We start from the raw sequence: 18,982 nt of genomic DNA, 5'->3' as shown, positions 1-18,982 counted from the left end.
CATTCAGGATTTATATTTTAGGGTGCTCTTTAGGGATTTAAAGGGGTTTCTCGCCTTTGAATTAACTTTTAGTACAGTGTAGACATTGATATTCTTTCACAATTTGCAATTGGTTTTTATTTTATATTTTTTTGTGCTTTGTCAGTTTTGTTCAGCAGCTCTCCAGTTTGGAATTTTAACAGCTATCTGCTAGATTATATATAACATAATAACATGTTTACCTTAGCAGCTGGGCAGTGGTTTAAATTAGAGACTGGAATACGAATAGGATTGGGGCTGGATAGAAAGGTAAATAATACAATTGCAAGTGTTCAGAGAAATAGTTTTTTTGTCTGCAGGTGTCAACAGGGTCGGACTGGACATGGGGGGGCCAACTGGTTACGATACTCCGGCCTCCCCACGCGCATGAGCAAACGTTTTGGCGCACGTTTTACCGGCGCATCAATTTTATATTTGTGGGCCCAGAGATTAGGGGAGGGGGGCTGGGCCGGCAGGGGCCCATGAGGGCCCGGGGCCTACCGGGTTTTTTCCTGGCATCCCGCTGGCCAAATCCGACGCTGGGGGTCAGACAGTGATCCCCATTTGAAAGCTGGAAAGCTGCTAGGAATAGGAACCAGCTTTTCAATGCCATGTTCACTAATTCACCATCAGTAATCTTATGGTACTAGAGCAGTTAACAAAGGGATCTTGTCTTTTCTTGTGTTTCAGAGGTGAGGGTGGAACCTCACAAGAAGCAGTTGCATGTGACTCTGGCGTACCACTTCCTAGACAGCCACTTGCCCACGCTGGAGAAACTTGCACACAGTATAGACATAAACCTGGGCTGTGACTGGGTGGCTGCAATATTCTCCCGAGACATACGGTTTGTCAATCATGAGGTAAATTCCATAGTCACATAAAATACAGCATTTGTACGATTGTGAATATCACTGTAACAATGACAGCTCATTATTATTATCCCGTTAGTTATATAGTGCCAACACATTTTACAATACGTGACGTGATATCCCTCCCTGCCCCAGGGGAGTTACCATCTAGTCCCTATAACATACACACATACTGTGGTTACTCTCAGACAGTTAGGAGCAAGGGAAAAAGTCCTTTTTAAAATAGTAGATCTGTAGCAAGGCTTTCACTTGATTATGACTCTCCTGCTGTTTAATGTATAATGAGTCTGTGTAAAGAAGTTACATATGCATTGCCACACTTCCAAAAAGCATAGATCTACTACCAGGTAGTCCTGCCTCCTTCAGTGACAGACTGACAAATTAAACGGCCTGGTTCTGCCAATCCTGAGACCATAAAGTAGAAACATTCATGAAATATAAAGGCAATGCAAAAAATGATCTAATTAGAATAAGCAGGACTCAGGGAAATAACTACTGAGGAAGCAGACCCTGCGGCTGCATGGGGGGCCCAGGAGGTATAGGGGGCCCACGAGGCCCTAATTAATATACAATTTTAATAAATATTGGTAAAACTAGCCAACCTCTAGACATTTTGGGGGTATGAAAAATTATTTGCTGTATCTAGTTACACCACTGACAGCACTATTATCACAATAAGAAGGTTTGTGCCTTAAAGGAAACTAAACCCTGAAAATTAATATGGCTAAAATGCCATATTTTATATATCGAACTTATTGCACCAGCATAAAGTTTTAGTTTCTCAATAGCAGCAATGATCCAGGACTTCAGACTTATAACAGGGGGTCACCATCTTCGAAAGTGTCTGGGGGCTCTGAGCAGCAGAAAATGAGGTTGGCCTGTAATATAAGTTGATGCTACAATTAATTATTATTAATTATTAAACTCTGATGCTAAATGCACTGGTTTCTATGCTGCCATGTAATAATTATCTGTATTAATTACTAATCAGTCTTATATTGTGACATTTATATTCTATGTGTACTGAAAAAAAGATTGGAAGCTACTGGGGCATCTTTGGAGACAGATCTTTATTTCTAAAGGGCTGTGGTTGCCAAGGGTTGGTATAGAAGCCCAAAACTTAAAGTACAATATTTCTAGCCTACTTTTTATTAAACCATAGTTCTCTTTTAAATTTAAATTTAATATTAATGAAGGAAAATAGTAGCAGAATATGAATAATATATTGATTTATATTGATTTAGCGAAAGTCTTGAAATATATAGCCAAATTTGACAAAACGATGTTGTCAGTTATGTCTCAAAGTGCATAAAGAGAGCTCAACATATTATTAAAGATTAAATCATATGGACAGGTGCAGTCATACACCACCAGAGCTGTTTTCTTTGAAGGAAAACATACACCTGTGTTATCTATGACCTGTGTTCTATATACCTGTGTTCAATATAAGTTTTTCCCACTGTTTCAATTTAAATATTTATGTGTAGAACATTAAAAATGGAAACATTTTAACTTATTTTAATCCCACCAGCTAAGTTTTTTATCTTTAGTTGTAGACTTGAGAAACAGGTCACGGCTGGTGGAAGAGCAAGATTTTTGTTACACAGAACTATCTCTATATTAACAGACTTTTTAATATATGGGGGCAAGAGGGGTTACGAAAACAAACTAATAAATCAATGGTGCTTTTTAAAGGCACACAGCCTTACCACCCATCACTTTTACTTCCAGCATATCCAGTCAGTGTACGGACATGGCCATTAAAGATTCAGCTGTCTGCAAGTTGCACAAACAAAAAATCTGTTTTCTTTCTTCTGTAGACTCTTCAAGTGTTATACCCATATTTACCTCAGAATGATGATGAATTAGAGCTGGTTCCTGGAGATTATATATTTATGTCCCCAGTAGAACAGACAAGCACTAGTGAAGGCTGGATTTATGGAAGTTCACTTGCAACTGGATGTTCTGGGCTATTGCCTGAAAACTATATCACAAAAGCTGATGAATGTGGTACATGGGTATTTCATGGGTGAGTGAAAGGTATTACATGTATGCGATTCATTATCTAGGAATGTTGGGACCTAGGGGTCTTAAGGACGTTTTATTTAGCTTCCAGCACTGTTTCTAGATGGTCAACCCCTGGGGCCTGGCCCCCTTGGGGAGCCTAGAGAAGTGGCTGGTGGCAAATACATAAAGCTCAAAATAAAGGTAATTTTGGGTGAAATTTGTAGTGAATAGTTACTACTAGTTGAGAAGTGGCCCTGATGTTTATATTGGTATCTAATGACTTACCCCAGACCAATTCCTGTTGACAGCAAGGAAAAGCTTAATCTGAACCCAATCTTTTTTTCAAAAATTCTTTGATGGGCAGTTTTGCCTAATTGCCCCATTATGGAAATGATGCTGACACTTCCCTATACGTTTCAACTTTATCTACTCTAGAAGTTGGGGGGGGGGGTTAGTCTGAAACAGAGATAGACTGGGTAAATTTTAAATCACAAATACACCTGAATGCCTAGCTTGAAGGTTAGTTAGGGGGAGATTGGAGGTGATAACATATTTGTTTGCATAGATAGTATTGCCTTGTTATGAGCTATGTGGGCTTCGTCCTAAGGTTGAACCTTCAAGGGGGATTTAATATAACAGAGAATAATAGGTAGTCAGAAAGACAGCAGAGAAGGTCTGCATTTTTTCTAGGAAAGGTGACAATCATAACCAGTAAAATATATTCCTACATTTATCTTATTTTTCACCTAACTTACTGCTCTTTTCTCTGTTATATAATGCATTATTCATTGTTTCCACACACAGAGTGCTTATCATTTACAAACTGGAATAATTATCTGCTATTGTCTACTTTAAGAAGTTACAATGAGCTTAAAAAGAAACCAGTCTTGGTGAAAAGAGCATATACAGAATTTAGTAAAATATGCAATGATTAAAAGACTACTTGAATATTTTATACAATGGATTTACACTGCCTGTATATTGAGGCTAAATACCTTCAATACTGAATTCCTGATCTGCCCAATCAACAAGTTTGAAAGTCTATATTTGAGTTAGTTTGACTGAAAAGCTCTGATTGATGAGCCACAGTTTAAATTAGATTGGGTGGATCTCAAGAATTCTTGTGTGGGCACCCTAAACTTTATTCCTATTAATATAAATGAAAAGATTTGGCATCAGTACTTTTAATACTTAGCTGTTGCTGAACAAGTCAGACCATCTTATAAAAGATTAAAGCATTGTGGGAGCTGCAGTCTTAAAGCAATATTGCTCAATAAAAATTTGCCTCATCTTTAAGGTCAGCAGCTACTGTATAAATAATCCTCTATTAAAACTAATAAATAGTCTGAGAAAATCTGGTTCCATGTTTTGCTTCTGTAATTGGAGTTAGAAGCAAAAGGGCAATAGCAGACGAGCAGATTTGAGGCCCTCAGGGAATCAGTGGGTGAGATTTGTCGCTCCTTGAGTAGCGCAGATTTCCTGGATTCTTTTTGACACCCTGTTTCTGACCCAAGAAATTTTGGAATCTTAGTTTAAAGAAACATTAACAATTAAAAGTTCCTATTGCCATTTAAAGGCTTTGTGTGACCTGTTTGACAGTAGCATTTATAATAAATATACTACTGTACAGTTTTATGATCTAATTTTTATGACCTATAAAGGCAGAAAGTGCCTCGAGATTAAAAATAAATATCTGCACAATGATTTTTTATTTATACTTTTAACAGAGGCAGCAAAATTAGGTTAAAACCATGAGGGAAATACTTCATTTTTAGAAATGCAAGTCAGCGTGCAACTCGACATGAGCCTCTTTTCTTAAGCTTTCTTGTCTCCTACTGATACAATGAAATGGCACGCATCAAGGTTCTTGCATAGGAAAACTTCTTTTTTTGCCCTAAAACACATTAAACCTAGGATGATTACAAATGATAACAAGACGGCTCAATTACAGGTATGTAAAAATGGATGCAGTCATTGCACCATTCATTAAAGGTACTTGCACCCAAATCTCTCTTTGCATTGCACATAGTTTTGCTCAACACCGGTGCATCCATCCCACCTCATGTTGAAAATTGCAAGGGTATAGCTTCCACAGTAGCACAGTGTATTTACACCTAAAGAAATTATGCAACTCTTTCTTTAAAAACTTTAAGCGCTTAAGGGCAATTATGCACATTATGATGTGTCAGTTGCAGTTGCATAAGGCACATCTCCCCTTCATGGATGCAGTTATGGTGGAATTATGGGGAGAAATTAAAATGCAGCATTGTGGTTAAAAAAAACATGGTGACATGCATCTGAAATTTCACTTTGCACCCTTCACTTGTAATCGTACCCTCCAGGGTTCTCACAGCATCCTGCAGCGTGCGGCAGTCACATCTGACAGTAGTGTTGTGTGTATACATGTAGTTTGTACCTGCAATGTTTCTATCACTTCCATTATATTCCAACTTGTCACATCCGTTTCATCACCGCACAACGGATCACACCGAATTGTCCCTTGGAGTTCAGCCCTTAGTCTTCAGATTTATGCAGCAAAGTATAGGGAACCTCCCATTTGTGTATATAACACACTGTGATAGTGGAGGGAACTGTTAACCCAACATACCAGTTTTAGCTTTCAGACAAGGCCATAGAATTTTACTGTTCTTTATAAAGTTGTTTTTCTTCCTGCTGCGACATGTTCTGCAGTTTATTCTTGTGAAAGTTATCTCCAGAAGTGATGTGCAGTCTTCGGTTTTGTAACTTCATTGTTGTTCTTTTGAATCATATGAATAATATACCATCTTTATTATACAGATCCTATTCACTTCTTGATACTTCCCTGTCCACCACATGTTCTCTTGGAGATCGAGGGATGGAGAGAAGACAACAGGAGGATCCTGGCCTGGGAGATACATCAGCACTTACAATAATATGTCAGCCTATGCAGGTGAGTATCTATTTGCAACTACATAAGAAATACTTTATTAATGTATATTAATATATTAATAATATAATTAATATTTATAGAGTGTAATGTAGCCTAGTTGTACATGAAAGGGAGTTGCCATGGATGTGTGACTAATAAGGGTCTGGTATCATTAAAGTCTGTATGGAATTTTTCACTCAAATTAGTTATAGATCAGTTTATTTTCCATACAGATAATATAAAGGAGGTGTCTAGGGAACTCTTCACAGCAACAGATGAACCCTTCCGGCTCAGCTCTGTAAACCTTTGTCCCATACCTGTATTCCAACTTGAATTCTGCCTGCTCTGATTACAGAGGAGAGAACCCTTGTTTGATTTCCAAACTATAGACAGTTCTAACTATCCCTCCCCGTTTGAAGTTTGATTACAGTCTGTTCACACTCTTCATGATTTCATTTGAAAATAGCTGAAGGTATTAAACATATTTTTCTAGATCTGAACATCTAAACAGCACTATATTGACGTGTCTAAAGCCTGGCTGCAGTGTTATATTTACAGGAATATATTACAGAATAATCTCAGGGAAGATTCCCCCTGGAAAATGTTCATGCATCTGCAGCTCATAAGATTTAGAGGCAAGATGAGTCTTTTTTGCAGAATGTTTACTGTTTATTGAGTGCTGAACTCTGGTTTTATCAGTGTCTTTTCAGCAAGTTTCCAGTGTGTGACACGTGGGAGAATTGAAAATACTACATTATTGTACATTTTTTTCTCCTTATAAGGAAAATAGACTCCATATAATATATCAAACTCCAAAGTGTGTCACTGGTCGATCCTCAAAAAAAGAAAAAAGGGGGAAAAAACAAGACAAATCATAGTGTAGAGTTCTTTTCTAAAATCACACCTCCTTGTGTTATTGAACCCACTTTAGCCTTTTTAAAGTGCAAGTAAATTATTTACCCAGTGCAATTACAACACCATCAAGTAAAAAGTGCAGGTGCTAAGGTGAAAAGAGAAATTGAAAAAGTGAGGGCAATTACCCACACGATTGTGGTTCCACTTCTGGTGGTATATTATACTCACAGACGGCCCATGTAAAATCATATGTCACGACAGTAACTGCTCTTCAAATGGTTCCTTGGACAATAAAAGTGTGGCATGTGCGGAAAAGCGTTTAAAAATACTTTAATAAAAATTTATTGCACTCACAATGTTTTCGGTGTTAAAATCACTTTTAAAAACAAAACGGCATCCTCTCATATGAGCTGGAGTCCCTGCAGTGTGTGGTGTGGTGTCCGCGGTATCCCTCTTTTTGCCGGTAGAGTATCTGTCCCGGCCCACCCGCAAAAACCTGTGGTACCTTGCGGGTTGAGGAGAGAAGTTCTGGGTGCGGGTAAAGACGCGGGTCGGCGGCTCTGCGGGTTTGCTGGTCGCGGGTCTGGGCTGCGGATAAGATTCCTGCGGGTAGGGTCGGGTAACGGTTCCAAGAGGGTAAGAATGCGGGTTGCGGGTCCGGGTTGCAGATTGCAGGTTGCGGGTACGGGTCCAAAAAATGGTGTGTATACAAATGGTCTGTAGATATCACTGTGTTCAGACATACTGTGCATACTTCCTGGTAGCCTAAAAGTGAAAGTAAAAGCTTACTTTTGTGTAATGTCTGCATGACTCTGCTAATAAAGCACTGTTATACTCTACTCATCCTCGGCTACCCAAAACATAACAGACCTGACCTGACATGTGGGCTAAAAGATAGTTTTGTGGAAAGAAAACATGGTGGGTTCTGCAAAAGTGCTCATCTTGTTCCAAGATTAAAGCTGTGTCTTCTCTACCTTTGTGACATTGAGAGTGACCTCCTATAAATAACTCCTTCTTTTCATTTTTGTACTATATTATTCCACTGTCCTTTGCAACATGTTCCCTTCTGCTTCCCTGTGTAATTGATCTACACTGTTTAACTATAGGATATTATGTTCAAATCAAATTAATTATCTGTCTTTCACAGCCTCTGAGAGTAAACAGTCAAACTGACACTGGTCCCAAGAAGCGTTGTCTCTTTGTCTGTCGCCATGGTGAAAGGATGGATGTTGTTTTTGGAAAGTACTGGCTGTCACAATGCTTTGATACAAAAGGTCAGTCTTTTTACCATAATATGTCTTCTTGGATAGCCAGACTGTAATGTAAAGCCCATTGTCGAACTGGGCTGTCAGGAAAACGGGCCTTCGTAGGCCCCACCAACTCAGACCTGGTCTTTACCTGTTTAGCCCTCCTGTGATGTCACAACCCCTGACCCCTCCCCTTGATCGTGGCAAAAGATTTGTGCTTGAAGATGGGTCTGGCAGTGGGAGGGAGCAGGCAGTTGGGGGCCCCTGAGGGGGTGTGGGGGCTCATGGGGTAGCAGCCCCGGTGGGCCTCACACACCCCAGTCAGCACTCCAGCTGATACAAAAGGAAAACTGAGCTAGCTGTAATGGCAGTGTTGTGGATCTGGGTACAAAGCACTAACTTATTAGGTGGTACATTTATCAATAGGGAAGAGAGAACAGAGATAAGAAGGCTTGTATCTTTTCTAGAAAAGGTGGCAACACCAGTCTTAGGCTTTAGTGTTTCTTCTTTTCAAGAGCAGAAATTATATGCCACCAGCTCTGGTTTTCAGACCTACTTAACAGACTTTTGTATTCTTCAAGTAGAACTAAACACCCCACTGAGTTTTTTTTTATTGATTTTCCCCATGAACAACCCCTTGTCCCCCATTCCAACTGCATAGTTTTCTGCTTCTGAAAGTCTCTTGACCCCTTGTACCAGCTATTTAACTGCATATCACTTCTGTGGGGTTTCTAACTGTTTTACATCCTGTGTCTGTATCAGGGGACATGCTGTACTTTTATTTGCACACACTGCTTAGGGAGGGGGGATTATCAGTTAAAAGCATACTCCTTCAATTCATCTATCTGTGGGTTTCTTTGACACATCAGGGCTTAAATGGAATCATCATTCTTAGATAGGGTAAAGAATTTTATGTGAAACAGCAAAAGCTGCAGTTCAAAAAATACTCAAACAAAATACTAAGCAGAATGCAATGCAGCTTCCCCTTTGTACATGAAAAATGATTTTTCTGCAGTACAGACACCAACATAGAATGTGATTTGCTTTTAGGAAGGTATGTACGAACAAACTTGAACATGCTCCCGAGCTTACCCCAGAGAAGCGGGGGCTACAGAGAGTATGAGAAAGATGCTCCAATAACTGTGTTTGGATGCACACAAGCACAACTTGTTGGTAAGACATATCATTGTTTTTTGCATTTTTTTATTGTATTATTTGTTTTACAGAAATAAAGGAAGTGCACAATTATCGTTTGTACCAATGGTTGAGTAAATAAGTCAAACAGCATCAGCAGATATTATAGGGCATGTCAACGATTGTACAGTTTTGCAAATAAAAGCAGACTTTGATTGAGGGATATAAATTTTATATTGAGTACAGTTCTGAGAGTTGCCAGTTTTATTTTTAAATGTAAATATTAAAATGAAAAGAAGGGTTCTATGCACACAATAAACCATGTCCTCTGATTAGTTATTGGAACATTAATAGAAGGTTTTTACCTTATTGGAATGCTGTGTGGGGAATGCGGGCAATCATACTCTGCACTGTGGCTAATACATCTCATATATTGAGATTTCTAAGCAGTATTTGCCAAGATTACCATATGATCAAACTTCTAGGTGTTAAAAAATGTTTACAAAAATTGCCTGCAGCAAGGATCAAGAACCAAGAAAGTAAGAGTAAAACTGAGCAGACAGATTTCTTATTAGATATTTATCTTCATTAGTAGAAATTGGAAAACATTTTTATTTAAAAAGTTTTGCTTTAAAAATCCATCTCTGTGGTTCCTGGAATATACCTTTATGCTTTAGTCCTTGTTGGTTTCTTTAACCCATACTCATACATATATTGGTATTATGTTGAGAGTTGTCATCAAGCAAAATTTTAGTAAAATATACTTTAGCACCAGTGTTTACATCCCCTTTGTCATCCCTTGCCTTTGAAATGCAGACAAATCTGTTTCATATCATACTACTTATTAAATGGATAAATAATAATAACCTGTCAATATATATAGTTGTGTATACTAAAATAGTCACGCTCTGTTGGACGAGTCAGTTCTGCAAGAATAACAACACTGTTCCTGGCTATTCATTTCCTTTTCCTGTCATTTAGGTGAAGCTTTGCTGGAAAGTAACACCACTGTCGACTTTGTCTATTGCTCCCCATCTCTGCGCTGTGTCCAGACAGCACACAACATTCTAAAAGGTAAGCATGTAAGTCTAATCCAGTTTGCAGACCAAACACACTTAGATGGATTGTATGTATTTTCTTTGATCAGTATGCTTAGCTGGATATCAAAATAATAAGGGAAATGTAAATAAATAAGTGCAAAAACCCAAGGCAGCAGAAAGATGTTAGTATTTGTGCCCCAAGTGCTCTCACCCAAAAGACTAGCTAACAACCCCCCCTTGTACTTATTCTCTCCTCTTTCTCACCACTAGTGATGGGCGCATGTCTCCCATTGCGATTTGCCAGAAAAATGACAGAATTTTGACACCTGCATAAATTTTGACGCCCACGTCAATTCACGTTGACGCTGGTTTCAAAGTCAATGGGTGTCTGAACAGTGATGCCACGCAATGGTTTTGATGTGATCGGCTTTTCTGACATACATCCAATTTTTTTATGGCGCCGAATTTTTGCAGGGGTTGCGCAAATTTATTCGCTGGCCGCGAAACGCCACTAGCAAAAGCAGGAAAGCAATTCAGCCTTTGTGCTGGATGTTTGTGTGCACATACCATCCCTATTGCGCCCTAGTCAGCTTCCTCTGCTGCTTACCCTTAGTTTCACCCATGAGCATGGTACATTTTTAGAATCTTTCAGTTTCATAGGGGCAAGAGTAAATAAGGGGATGAACAGTGAGTATGTTCAGATGGAGACTGGAGTGGAGGGGTTAATGAATGCTGTGTACCCTTTAGCCAGCCCTAACACCTTTTGCAGATTACACAGCAGAGTATGTACTAAAATAATGACTTGAACAGGACCCACACTAGTGGAATCTTTATAAAGTCCTGTGACTTCTAGTTACGCCACTGGAATTCACGGAAACTGTGAACATCTCTGAAACAAAGCAGTACTTTACATGGTCTCATTTCTTTCAAGGTCTTAAACAAGAGAATAAAGGAAAAATCCGTATAGAACCGGCCTTGTTTGAGTGGACCAAGTGGGTATCAGGAAACACTCTTCCTTCCTGGTTTTCCCCAACAGAATTAGCAGCAGCCAACTTAAGTGTTGATACAACATACAGGTAGTCTTCAATATGACATCATTATAGTGTTGTTTAGCCTTTCCTTCTTCAGCTGCAATCAAATACTTATATACAGTGTATAATGCATGAAATAATACATTGCGATACAGTATGTCCAGTATCATTTATACAATTTACAGAAAGGGACTAAATAGAAAGCCTTTGATGCCATGTGGCTTAAATGAAACCTTTATGCTTAGTCCCTTAAAGTGACTTTTTTAATCTATGGAATTATATATAGTTGAATAACGGAAGTGATTTTTATGTAGACACATAATTCCAATCTTTGTGAACTTCTGGACATGCACAATAGTCTTTCACACTCTGTAAATAATGAAGCATATTTAAAGTACTTTATTCTTTTATAGACCTCATATACCAGTCAGCAAATTAGTGGTTTCTGAAACATATGATACATATATGAGCAGGAGCTTCCAGGTTACCAAGGATATTCTGAGTGATTGTAAAGGCAAAGGTAAGTCATACTGGAAACTTTCAGGTTTATAAAAGGACAAGCTCAAGTAGATGAAAGGCTCTTTCATTCTGCTTTGCCCCTTGTAACCCAGAAAGGTAAACTCTGTGGTACCTGTAATTATGTCCCAGAAACCAAGGCCATATCATTTATGATATATGGTTGGCAATTGGTTAAAGGTAATCTTTTACCCTTTGTAATCTGGTTTCTTTGCTAAAAGTTATCTACACCTTATGTTATGGTGTTAGTGTTTTTTGTGTGTAACCGGTCAGTCTCTAAACTAGAAACTCAGTGGTCTATGAGCACAACAAATTGTTAGTGCAAAAAAACTATTTCTCCCAAGCAAAAACGCCATGGCTTAAAGTAACTTTTAATATGATTTGTTGACAATGATATACTGAGACAGTTTGCATTTGGTATGCATTTTGTATTTTTTCTGGTTTTAATGATTTCGATTTTTGTTCAGATCAGCTGATGTTCTGCCCCTGACAGCAATCGTACGAAAGTTATGTCCGACAAAGCTGGTGACAGTATCCCTCTGAAAATTGTATGATCGGCAATACATGCAGAGATATTAACCGCAGCCGAAACCTTTTAACCTGTCCGATCAACCAAACAACCAATCTCTGCCAGATGAAAAATGTCAGGGACTGTCCCTACATGGTCCGAAAATCGTACGAATCCTCGATTCGTACGATCGGATCTCTGCGTCTATGACCAGCTTTAAAGGAAGATATAGTATACAGTATGTAAAATGCACTAGGGCTGAACTGAATGTTGATGGCAGCATGTTCCCATATTCCAGATGGATATGTATTTCTGTGCCCTGCAGCACTGGATGGTGACACATGAGAATAATGGCGCTATTTTGTTGTAAACCAGCTGCATGATATATAACAAACCTGATCTTTGCCAGCTTATTAGCACATTTCCAATAGCTCATTATACCTTAGATCTAATAATCAGGCTATACTGGAGCTACTGATAATAAATAATATATTAACTGTTTTTCAGGAAAAAATGTTCTGATTGTAGCACATGCCTCTTCTCTGGAAGCATGCACGCGCCAGCTCCAAGCCCTGACACCACAGAACTCGAAGGACTTTGTGCAGGTGGTTCGAAAGGTACTGAGTTTTATTACTCTTTTTGGATAAACCCCATCTTAGCAGTGGAAAGGCTTATGCACTTTGCTAAAATGCTGATTGCCATTCCTACAAATATAAGAATAGGATCCATGATATGTTCATAAATCGCTGAATTGCAGGAGATTACTTTAAGAGGCTTATGTACTCTCCACATACTCTGTATCAAACACACAATACAATAATTGTATTTGATTACAAGCTACTTTTTTCCTCTGGGTAATGACATTTCAAACTGAGAAACAATGAAGCATTTCAGTGATCCTAAACAGAAGTCGGCCTTGCTATTGGCTGAATTATGCTATTTACATCTCAACTCCTGCTGAAATGATTGCAAAGTAGCCCTGTTTTCATTTCCCACTAATGGCCTTTATACAAATGGGAAGATGAAAGATGTATTTTTAACGTTCAGCTCAGGCATCATTATTTGGATATTGACCTCTTTAAAATCACTGCAATTTGTATTTTATTTTGCAATTCTTTTTCTGCTCTATCATTTGGATGTTTTCCCTGAAAAATATTATACATATGGTCATGTGGATAAAGAAGTAACATATGTTTTATAGTATTGATCCAGACTTAATGGAATTAAACATTATATATATGTTGCAATATATTTTGCAGAGCTGCAGACAGCAGATGAGATTAGAGCTGCATATGGAGAATAAACACACTTTAGGCTATTTCTCTTCCAAAATGGAATAGACAGTTGTTGAAAATGTATTACACAGAATAGTGATACAAATCAGACAGAGGCCAACCTGGTCTCCGCAGCCAGTGCTGCAGGCCATCCTGGAGTTGGTACAATATAGGGCTCATTTATGACCACAAGCTGAATACAATTTTGAGCACAATCAGCATGCTTTTTCCCCATAATGCAGTGTTTTTCCTAGAATTCCAGTGTCATTGTAATCAGTCAGCCCAGTACAGAGTCAGGATCCAGAAGAATAGTCAGTAACAGGCAGCGATACAGCCGTGGCCAGGGACAGGCAAGTGTCAAAGAACAGAGAAACCAGACTAGAAGCTCACCCAGGTACTATGTACAATGGACCTTCGCCGGGCGATGGGAATGAGGACATGATGCCTTTTAATATTTGAATTTCTGGCCAAGCGAGATGACATCATGTGGCGCACTGAAATTAGAAGACTCTTGTGCATAGATGCATGCATCAAATCAAAAGAACGCACATGTCAAACTGCTACTTTATATGCAAGCACACTGTGCATATAGTTGCACGGTCTTGAGGGAATGCTAGAGCTACCGCCTGGTCCAAAGTCGGCATTAGTTCCAGGATTCCTTTGGGTCAATAAGCATAAATGTGCTCAATATAGAACCCTGTTCTATACCACAACTATACCGAAGAGCAAAGAGCACATTTTGGTGCAAGTCTTTAATGAATGGGGTTTTTAAGGATGGATTGGGGAAACCAGGTGGGTTTTGAGCCGCGTTTGCCCGACACCTACAAAAATCATCCCTTAAATAGTTGTAGCTAATGATCGGCGAATCTGACCTGTTTCGCTTCTCCAAAGATTCACGAATAGGCGAAGATTTGCCAAAATCTATTGAAGTCTATGGGCGTCAATTTTTTTTGTTGCGCGATGCAACACGTCCAATTTAATTTTTGTCGCCATTTTTTTCACCATTGGAGTCTATGAGCATAATTTTTCCAGTGAAAATTTTGCTCATTACTATTTGGGTTCACAAAGTCACAACTATAAATAAAAGGTTCGGTAACACAACAGACTTCAGTTACTATGTACTGTATGTGTGTACCAGTTTACTGGTGAAGGCTTATTCATTAAAGGTCGGGTTTTAGTGGTTTTAGAGGTTTTTAAAAGCACAACTAAACTCACAAACATTAAAACAACAATTGCCATTAATTTTATTAAAAGATCCGATTAGGATCATCGCTCCTCCGACTGACTTATATATAACACCTCAACAACTTTTACTTGTCAAAGTTTGGCATTAAAGGCTTTCATGGTTACTGGCCTTGGCAAAGGTATTGATTTTTAATGTTTAACACGAAATAATGACATGAAATCCGTCTTCCAGTTGTACCACTGTTTTTGAAATAGGAGATGGGGCGACAAGCACTAAACTAGCTCTTAAGTGCGCGCTCCTGTCTCCTGATAGCTGACTTTCTGTTTCAAAGTGGAATTATTTTCTGGGGCTTTACAGAAGAAGTTAATGACATTGTGCTCAGCCAATCGCTGATCGCCACATCATCATGTTTCATTATGAGGCAGACTAGTGACATCCCAATGGCAGCAACCTTCAGCTCAAAATAAATACCTGCTTTTGCCATATAAAGACATACCTTTTTAACAATACAGATATGGAACTCTTATCTAAACATCTGTTATTTGCAAAGCGCAGAATTACAGAGTTTATTTTAGGTAAATAATTCTAATTTTCTAAAAATTATTTCCTTTTTCTCTGTACATTTTATTTGATGGTAACTAAGCTCCATGAAACCCTGTTGGTGGCAGAACAACCCTCTTGGGTTTATTTCATATTATTTGATTTATAGCAGACTTAAGGTATGGGGATTGAAAATATTAGAGGATCTCTTATCCGAAAACCCCCAGGTCCCAAGCATTCTGAATAATAGATCAAATTACTGTATTGGGCAGTATTTCTCTTTGTATGTTAAACTATAGCTGTTTACTGTTTTCCATGTATTACAGATTCCATACTTGGGACTTTGTTGCTGCGAGGAGCTTGGAGATTCGGGCCTGTGGCAATTAACTGACCCCCCTATCCTCCCGCTGACTCATGGACCAACAGGCGGCTTTAACTGGAGAGAGGCATTGCTACAAGAATAAGCAAAACAAATGGATGCCCTCTATAACAGAAAACATATCTTACCTTACATAAATGTTAAAATATGTCTCCTCAAAATGCAAATACAAGCAAAGGGTTGGAAGTGTAGTCCAAACACAATACTTTTTGTTGAAGATTGGTATTTATGAAAAAAAAAATGTAAATTAAACAAACAAATGTATTCCTGCCAACAATGTGTTGGAAATGTTAAGTTATGCATGCCCTGGCAGCCATTCTATAGAAAGGTAACCTCGCCTAATGCTCACCGTGCAAATTGCCAAGCAGGACACCATGCTATTCAACGTATTTGTGGTTACAGCAAACTCATTTTAATATCTGGTATGTTACCAGCTGAACTAGCAAGTGTTATGAGCAGAAACATATTGCATCTGGCTTTCTTATCTTATCTCTACAGGGTTACAGTATAGTAAAAAAAGAAAATCCTAAGTCCCCAATTCCTAAGCTATACCAAACTGTATTTGCTGAATACTAGGATGTACTGTAGGTACAATTATCCTAATTATAGGAAACAAGTACTATCACATTTTATTGCTAAGCAATTATTTTGTCCCTATAGTGGTCTTAAGCATTTTGTTAGGCTGCTTACTAGCAATTCCTTCCTGCTGGATTAGTTTGTAGGCACATTCAGGGGCACATTTACTTAGGGTCTAATATCGAGGGTTAATTAACCCTCGATGTTCAACCGGTGAAGTAAAATCCTTCGACTTTGAATATCGAAGTCGAAGGATTTACTGCATTTCCTATGATCGAAGGAAAAATCGTTCAGTCCAACGATTAAATCCTTCGAATCGAACGATTTGAAGGATTTTAATCCATCGATCGAACGATTTTGCTTCGATCATAAAATTGTTAGGAAACCTATGGGGACCTTCCCCATAGGCTAACATTGCACCTCGGTAGGTTTTAGGTGGAGAAGTAGGGGGTCGAAGTTTTTTTTAAAGAGACAGTACTTCAACTATCAAATGGTCGAATAGTCTAACAATTTTTACTTCAAATCGTTCGATTCGAAGTCGAAGTCATAGTCGAAGTAGCCAATTCGATGGTCGAAGTAGCCAAAAAAATCATTCTAAATTAGAAGTTTTTTTACTCTATTCCTTCCTTCGAGCTAAGTAAATGTGCCCCTCAATGTCAAAGTGAAATGTACCTTTAAATATGATAAGAAACCCATGGAACAGACTTACCTGACATTCTATAGCATTTGATAAAGACAGTACCTTGTATGGTATGACACATGACAAAGTATGTAACACTTAAGTATAAACCATCTCCTGCACCACGATAAGGAGACATCATCTCGGATACAGATGGCTCACATTGTATGGGCCACACAACATTTGTATGTCACAAACAAGTAAAATATTTATTAAATTAATACTTTCCCCATATGTAAAAAGACATTGTTTTGCCACCGCTACTTTAACCCGAAATTAAATGTGCTATGTCTCTTATGAGCACTAATAAGGCCAAATCTTCTCATGAATTTCTTCTCCATTAGTCAACTGTAAGTTGTTAGCAATTGTAAGTAGCAGCTGTAGGTTTTATATCAATGTACTGTATGTATTTATATAATGCTAAACAACAACCCTTGGTATGGCCAGGTAGCCTTTGGATGCTTTCTTCCTTGGCTGCAGTCTGGAATCTATACTTCAGGAGCTGTAATTTGATGCCTATATGATGCCCGTTTGCAGAGATATAGAGCTGATAGCTTCAACAATCCATAGTTACTTGGTTATATGGGCTAAACACACAGGGGATGTAGGACGAGAGGAACATACAGTCCACCCCAGCATGGGAGGGACGCCTTCTATGTCTCGGACCTTGATACAATCTTGGTTGGTGCAGTAACATTAAAATGTAGAAGAGTATGGTGCTCTGTTTGGTACTGCTGTTGTTCAAGAAACTGTAACATAAACCAAATATTTCAGGTGGCACTGGAAATAATGAAGAAGTTACATTTTTATTATGATGTCAGCAAACGTTTCAGAGGTGTTCATCTGCTTCAAGTGCTTCTGTGCCTGTGGTACCGAGGAGGTTGAAATGACTCCAGTGTGGGAAGAGATAAGCAAGTTAAAGCATTATTTTAAACCATTCTGTTTAAAAAAATAATAGCACAAAATACACAGAATGATTTCAAAGTCACATTTTAAAGTGATTTAAATCTTGACATTCTCATGAACTTTGTCATTATGCTGTATACGCAATGCTTTTTCAAGAAGTGAGGAATTGTAGCATCTGTTCATGGAACTTCAAATATGACTGTCTTTGCAATTTCTTTAAATGAAGATATCAACTATAATAATAGGGTTTATAATAATATTGTTAATGCATTTAAACCTTCAGTATCAGCTTCTGTTTCACCAGGCAACTCATTCTATAACTGGAGGCAGTATGAGCTCTGTTATACTATAAAGGGGCTGGAACCCATTCAGAAAAAGCAGGCTTGTTACCCAACTGCCAAAGTTTCCTTGTTTTCTATTCTTAACTGTATCTTGATGATGCAAATATATAATCTGCCATAACTAAATCATGGTAGAGATATATGTTCTACAGAAGCCTGCTCCTCTATGGGGAGTCTCATAATTGTGCTTAGTTAAATAATTTAATGCAGAGTATTATGCAATATATTTTTCTTTAAGTAAGTTTGGTAAATAAAACCATTTAAAAGCCAGACAATCAAACCAAAAAATTGCTATTTTTTGTTAATGTTGTGAGGAAAAGCCTAAGTGGCATGTTTGATGTGTCTTATGGATATTATTATCTATTCATAACTATATACTGTATGTGCAAGCTGTAAAAATATGATCGGTCATGGCTGGATCTATCTTTGCCAGTGTAAAGTTACAGGTTTAAAAGAGGTTACTTTTCACAAAAATACATACTTAGGTCAGTGCGACACCAGGCAGGCAGAGAAAAGGCTAGTCTCATCCACCGAGAAGATCTCGGCCTAAAAAAGAAGGGCGGATGGGAGAAGATTGGCCTTTTCTTTGTTTCTATGCAAATCAAATTGCAAATTTTTCAACGAATCTTATAAAATTCATGGTTTTCTTGTATTTCTAAAAAGCTCTACAAATTCGTAAAAAACACAAAAAAGTAAAAGTTGTTGAGGTGCTATAGAAGTCAATGGGAGCTGCGCTGATCTGATTGGACCGCTGATCAATTCAGACTTTTAGGGGTTTTTGGATTTTTTTGCTAAGAATTGCCTTAAAACCAGCCCCCTGGTGTGCCACTGGCCTTAAGCTGGTCACAGACGCAAAGATCCGATCATACGAATCAATGTACGATCTGACTTCCCCATCTCCCGATCTGCCACTAACATTCAGATCAAATAAAGTAGAAAAGAACAGATCAGCCGATGTTCTGCCC

At 38.4% G+C, this 18,982-nt stretch overlaps 1 protein-coding gene across 2 annotated transcripts in view; it reads left to right on the top strand.

The window, feature by feature from the left end:
- ubash3b.S (ubiquitin associated and SH3 domain containing B S homeolog) overlaps nucleotides 1–18,690 on the top strand; it is a 94,460-nt gene extending 75,770 nt beyond the window's left edge. The window contains exons 5-15 of one of the 2 annotated variants that reach the window (XR_005963037.1): nucleotides 709–878; nucleotides 2,708–2,916; nucleotides 5,694–5,826; nucleotides 7,808–7,934; nucleotides 8,958–9,080; nucleotides 10,023–10,115; nucleotides 11,013–11,157; nucleotides 11,526–11,632; nucleotides 12,644–12,753; nucleotides 15,463–15,793; nucleotides 18,031–18,690. Coding sequence is in view for 1 of the 2 variants with exons in the window: in XM_018227800.2 (XP_018083289.1) it covers nucleotides 709–878; nucleotides 2,708–2,916; nucleotides 5,694–5,826; nucleotides 7,808–7,934; nucleotides 8,958–9,080; nucleotides 10,023–10,115; nucleotides 11,013–11,157; nucleotides 11,526–11,632; nucleotides 12,644–12,753; nucleotides 15,463–15,600 (1,355 nt within the window). In the remaining variant the exon portion in view is untranslated. Of the gene's footprint in view, nucleotides 1–708; nucleotides 879–2,707; nucleotides 2,917–5,693; nucleotides 5,827–7,807; nucleotides 7,935–8,957; nucleotides 9,081–10,022; nucleotides 10,116–11,012; nucleotides 11,158–11,525; nucleotides 11,633–12,643; nucleotides 12,754–15,462; nucleotides 16,316–18,030 lie in introns of those variants that run through there. The other variant, XM_018227800.2, reaches the window with a different exon arrangement.
- Nucleotides 18,691–18,982: the final 292 nt, after the last annotated feature.

This window comes from Xenopus laevis, chromosome 7S (assembly GCF_017654675.1).
Source record: "Xenopus laevis strain J_2021 chromosome 7S, Xenopus_laevis_v10.1, whole genome shotgun sequence".
Lineage (NCBI taxonomy): Eukaryota > Metazoa > Chordata > Amphibia > Anura > Pipidae > Xenopus > Xenopus laevis.
The sequence above is the reverse complement of the archived record's forward strand: the minus strand, read 5'-3'. Positions and strand labels throughout refer to the sequence as shown.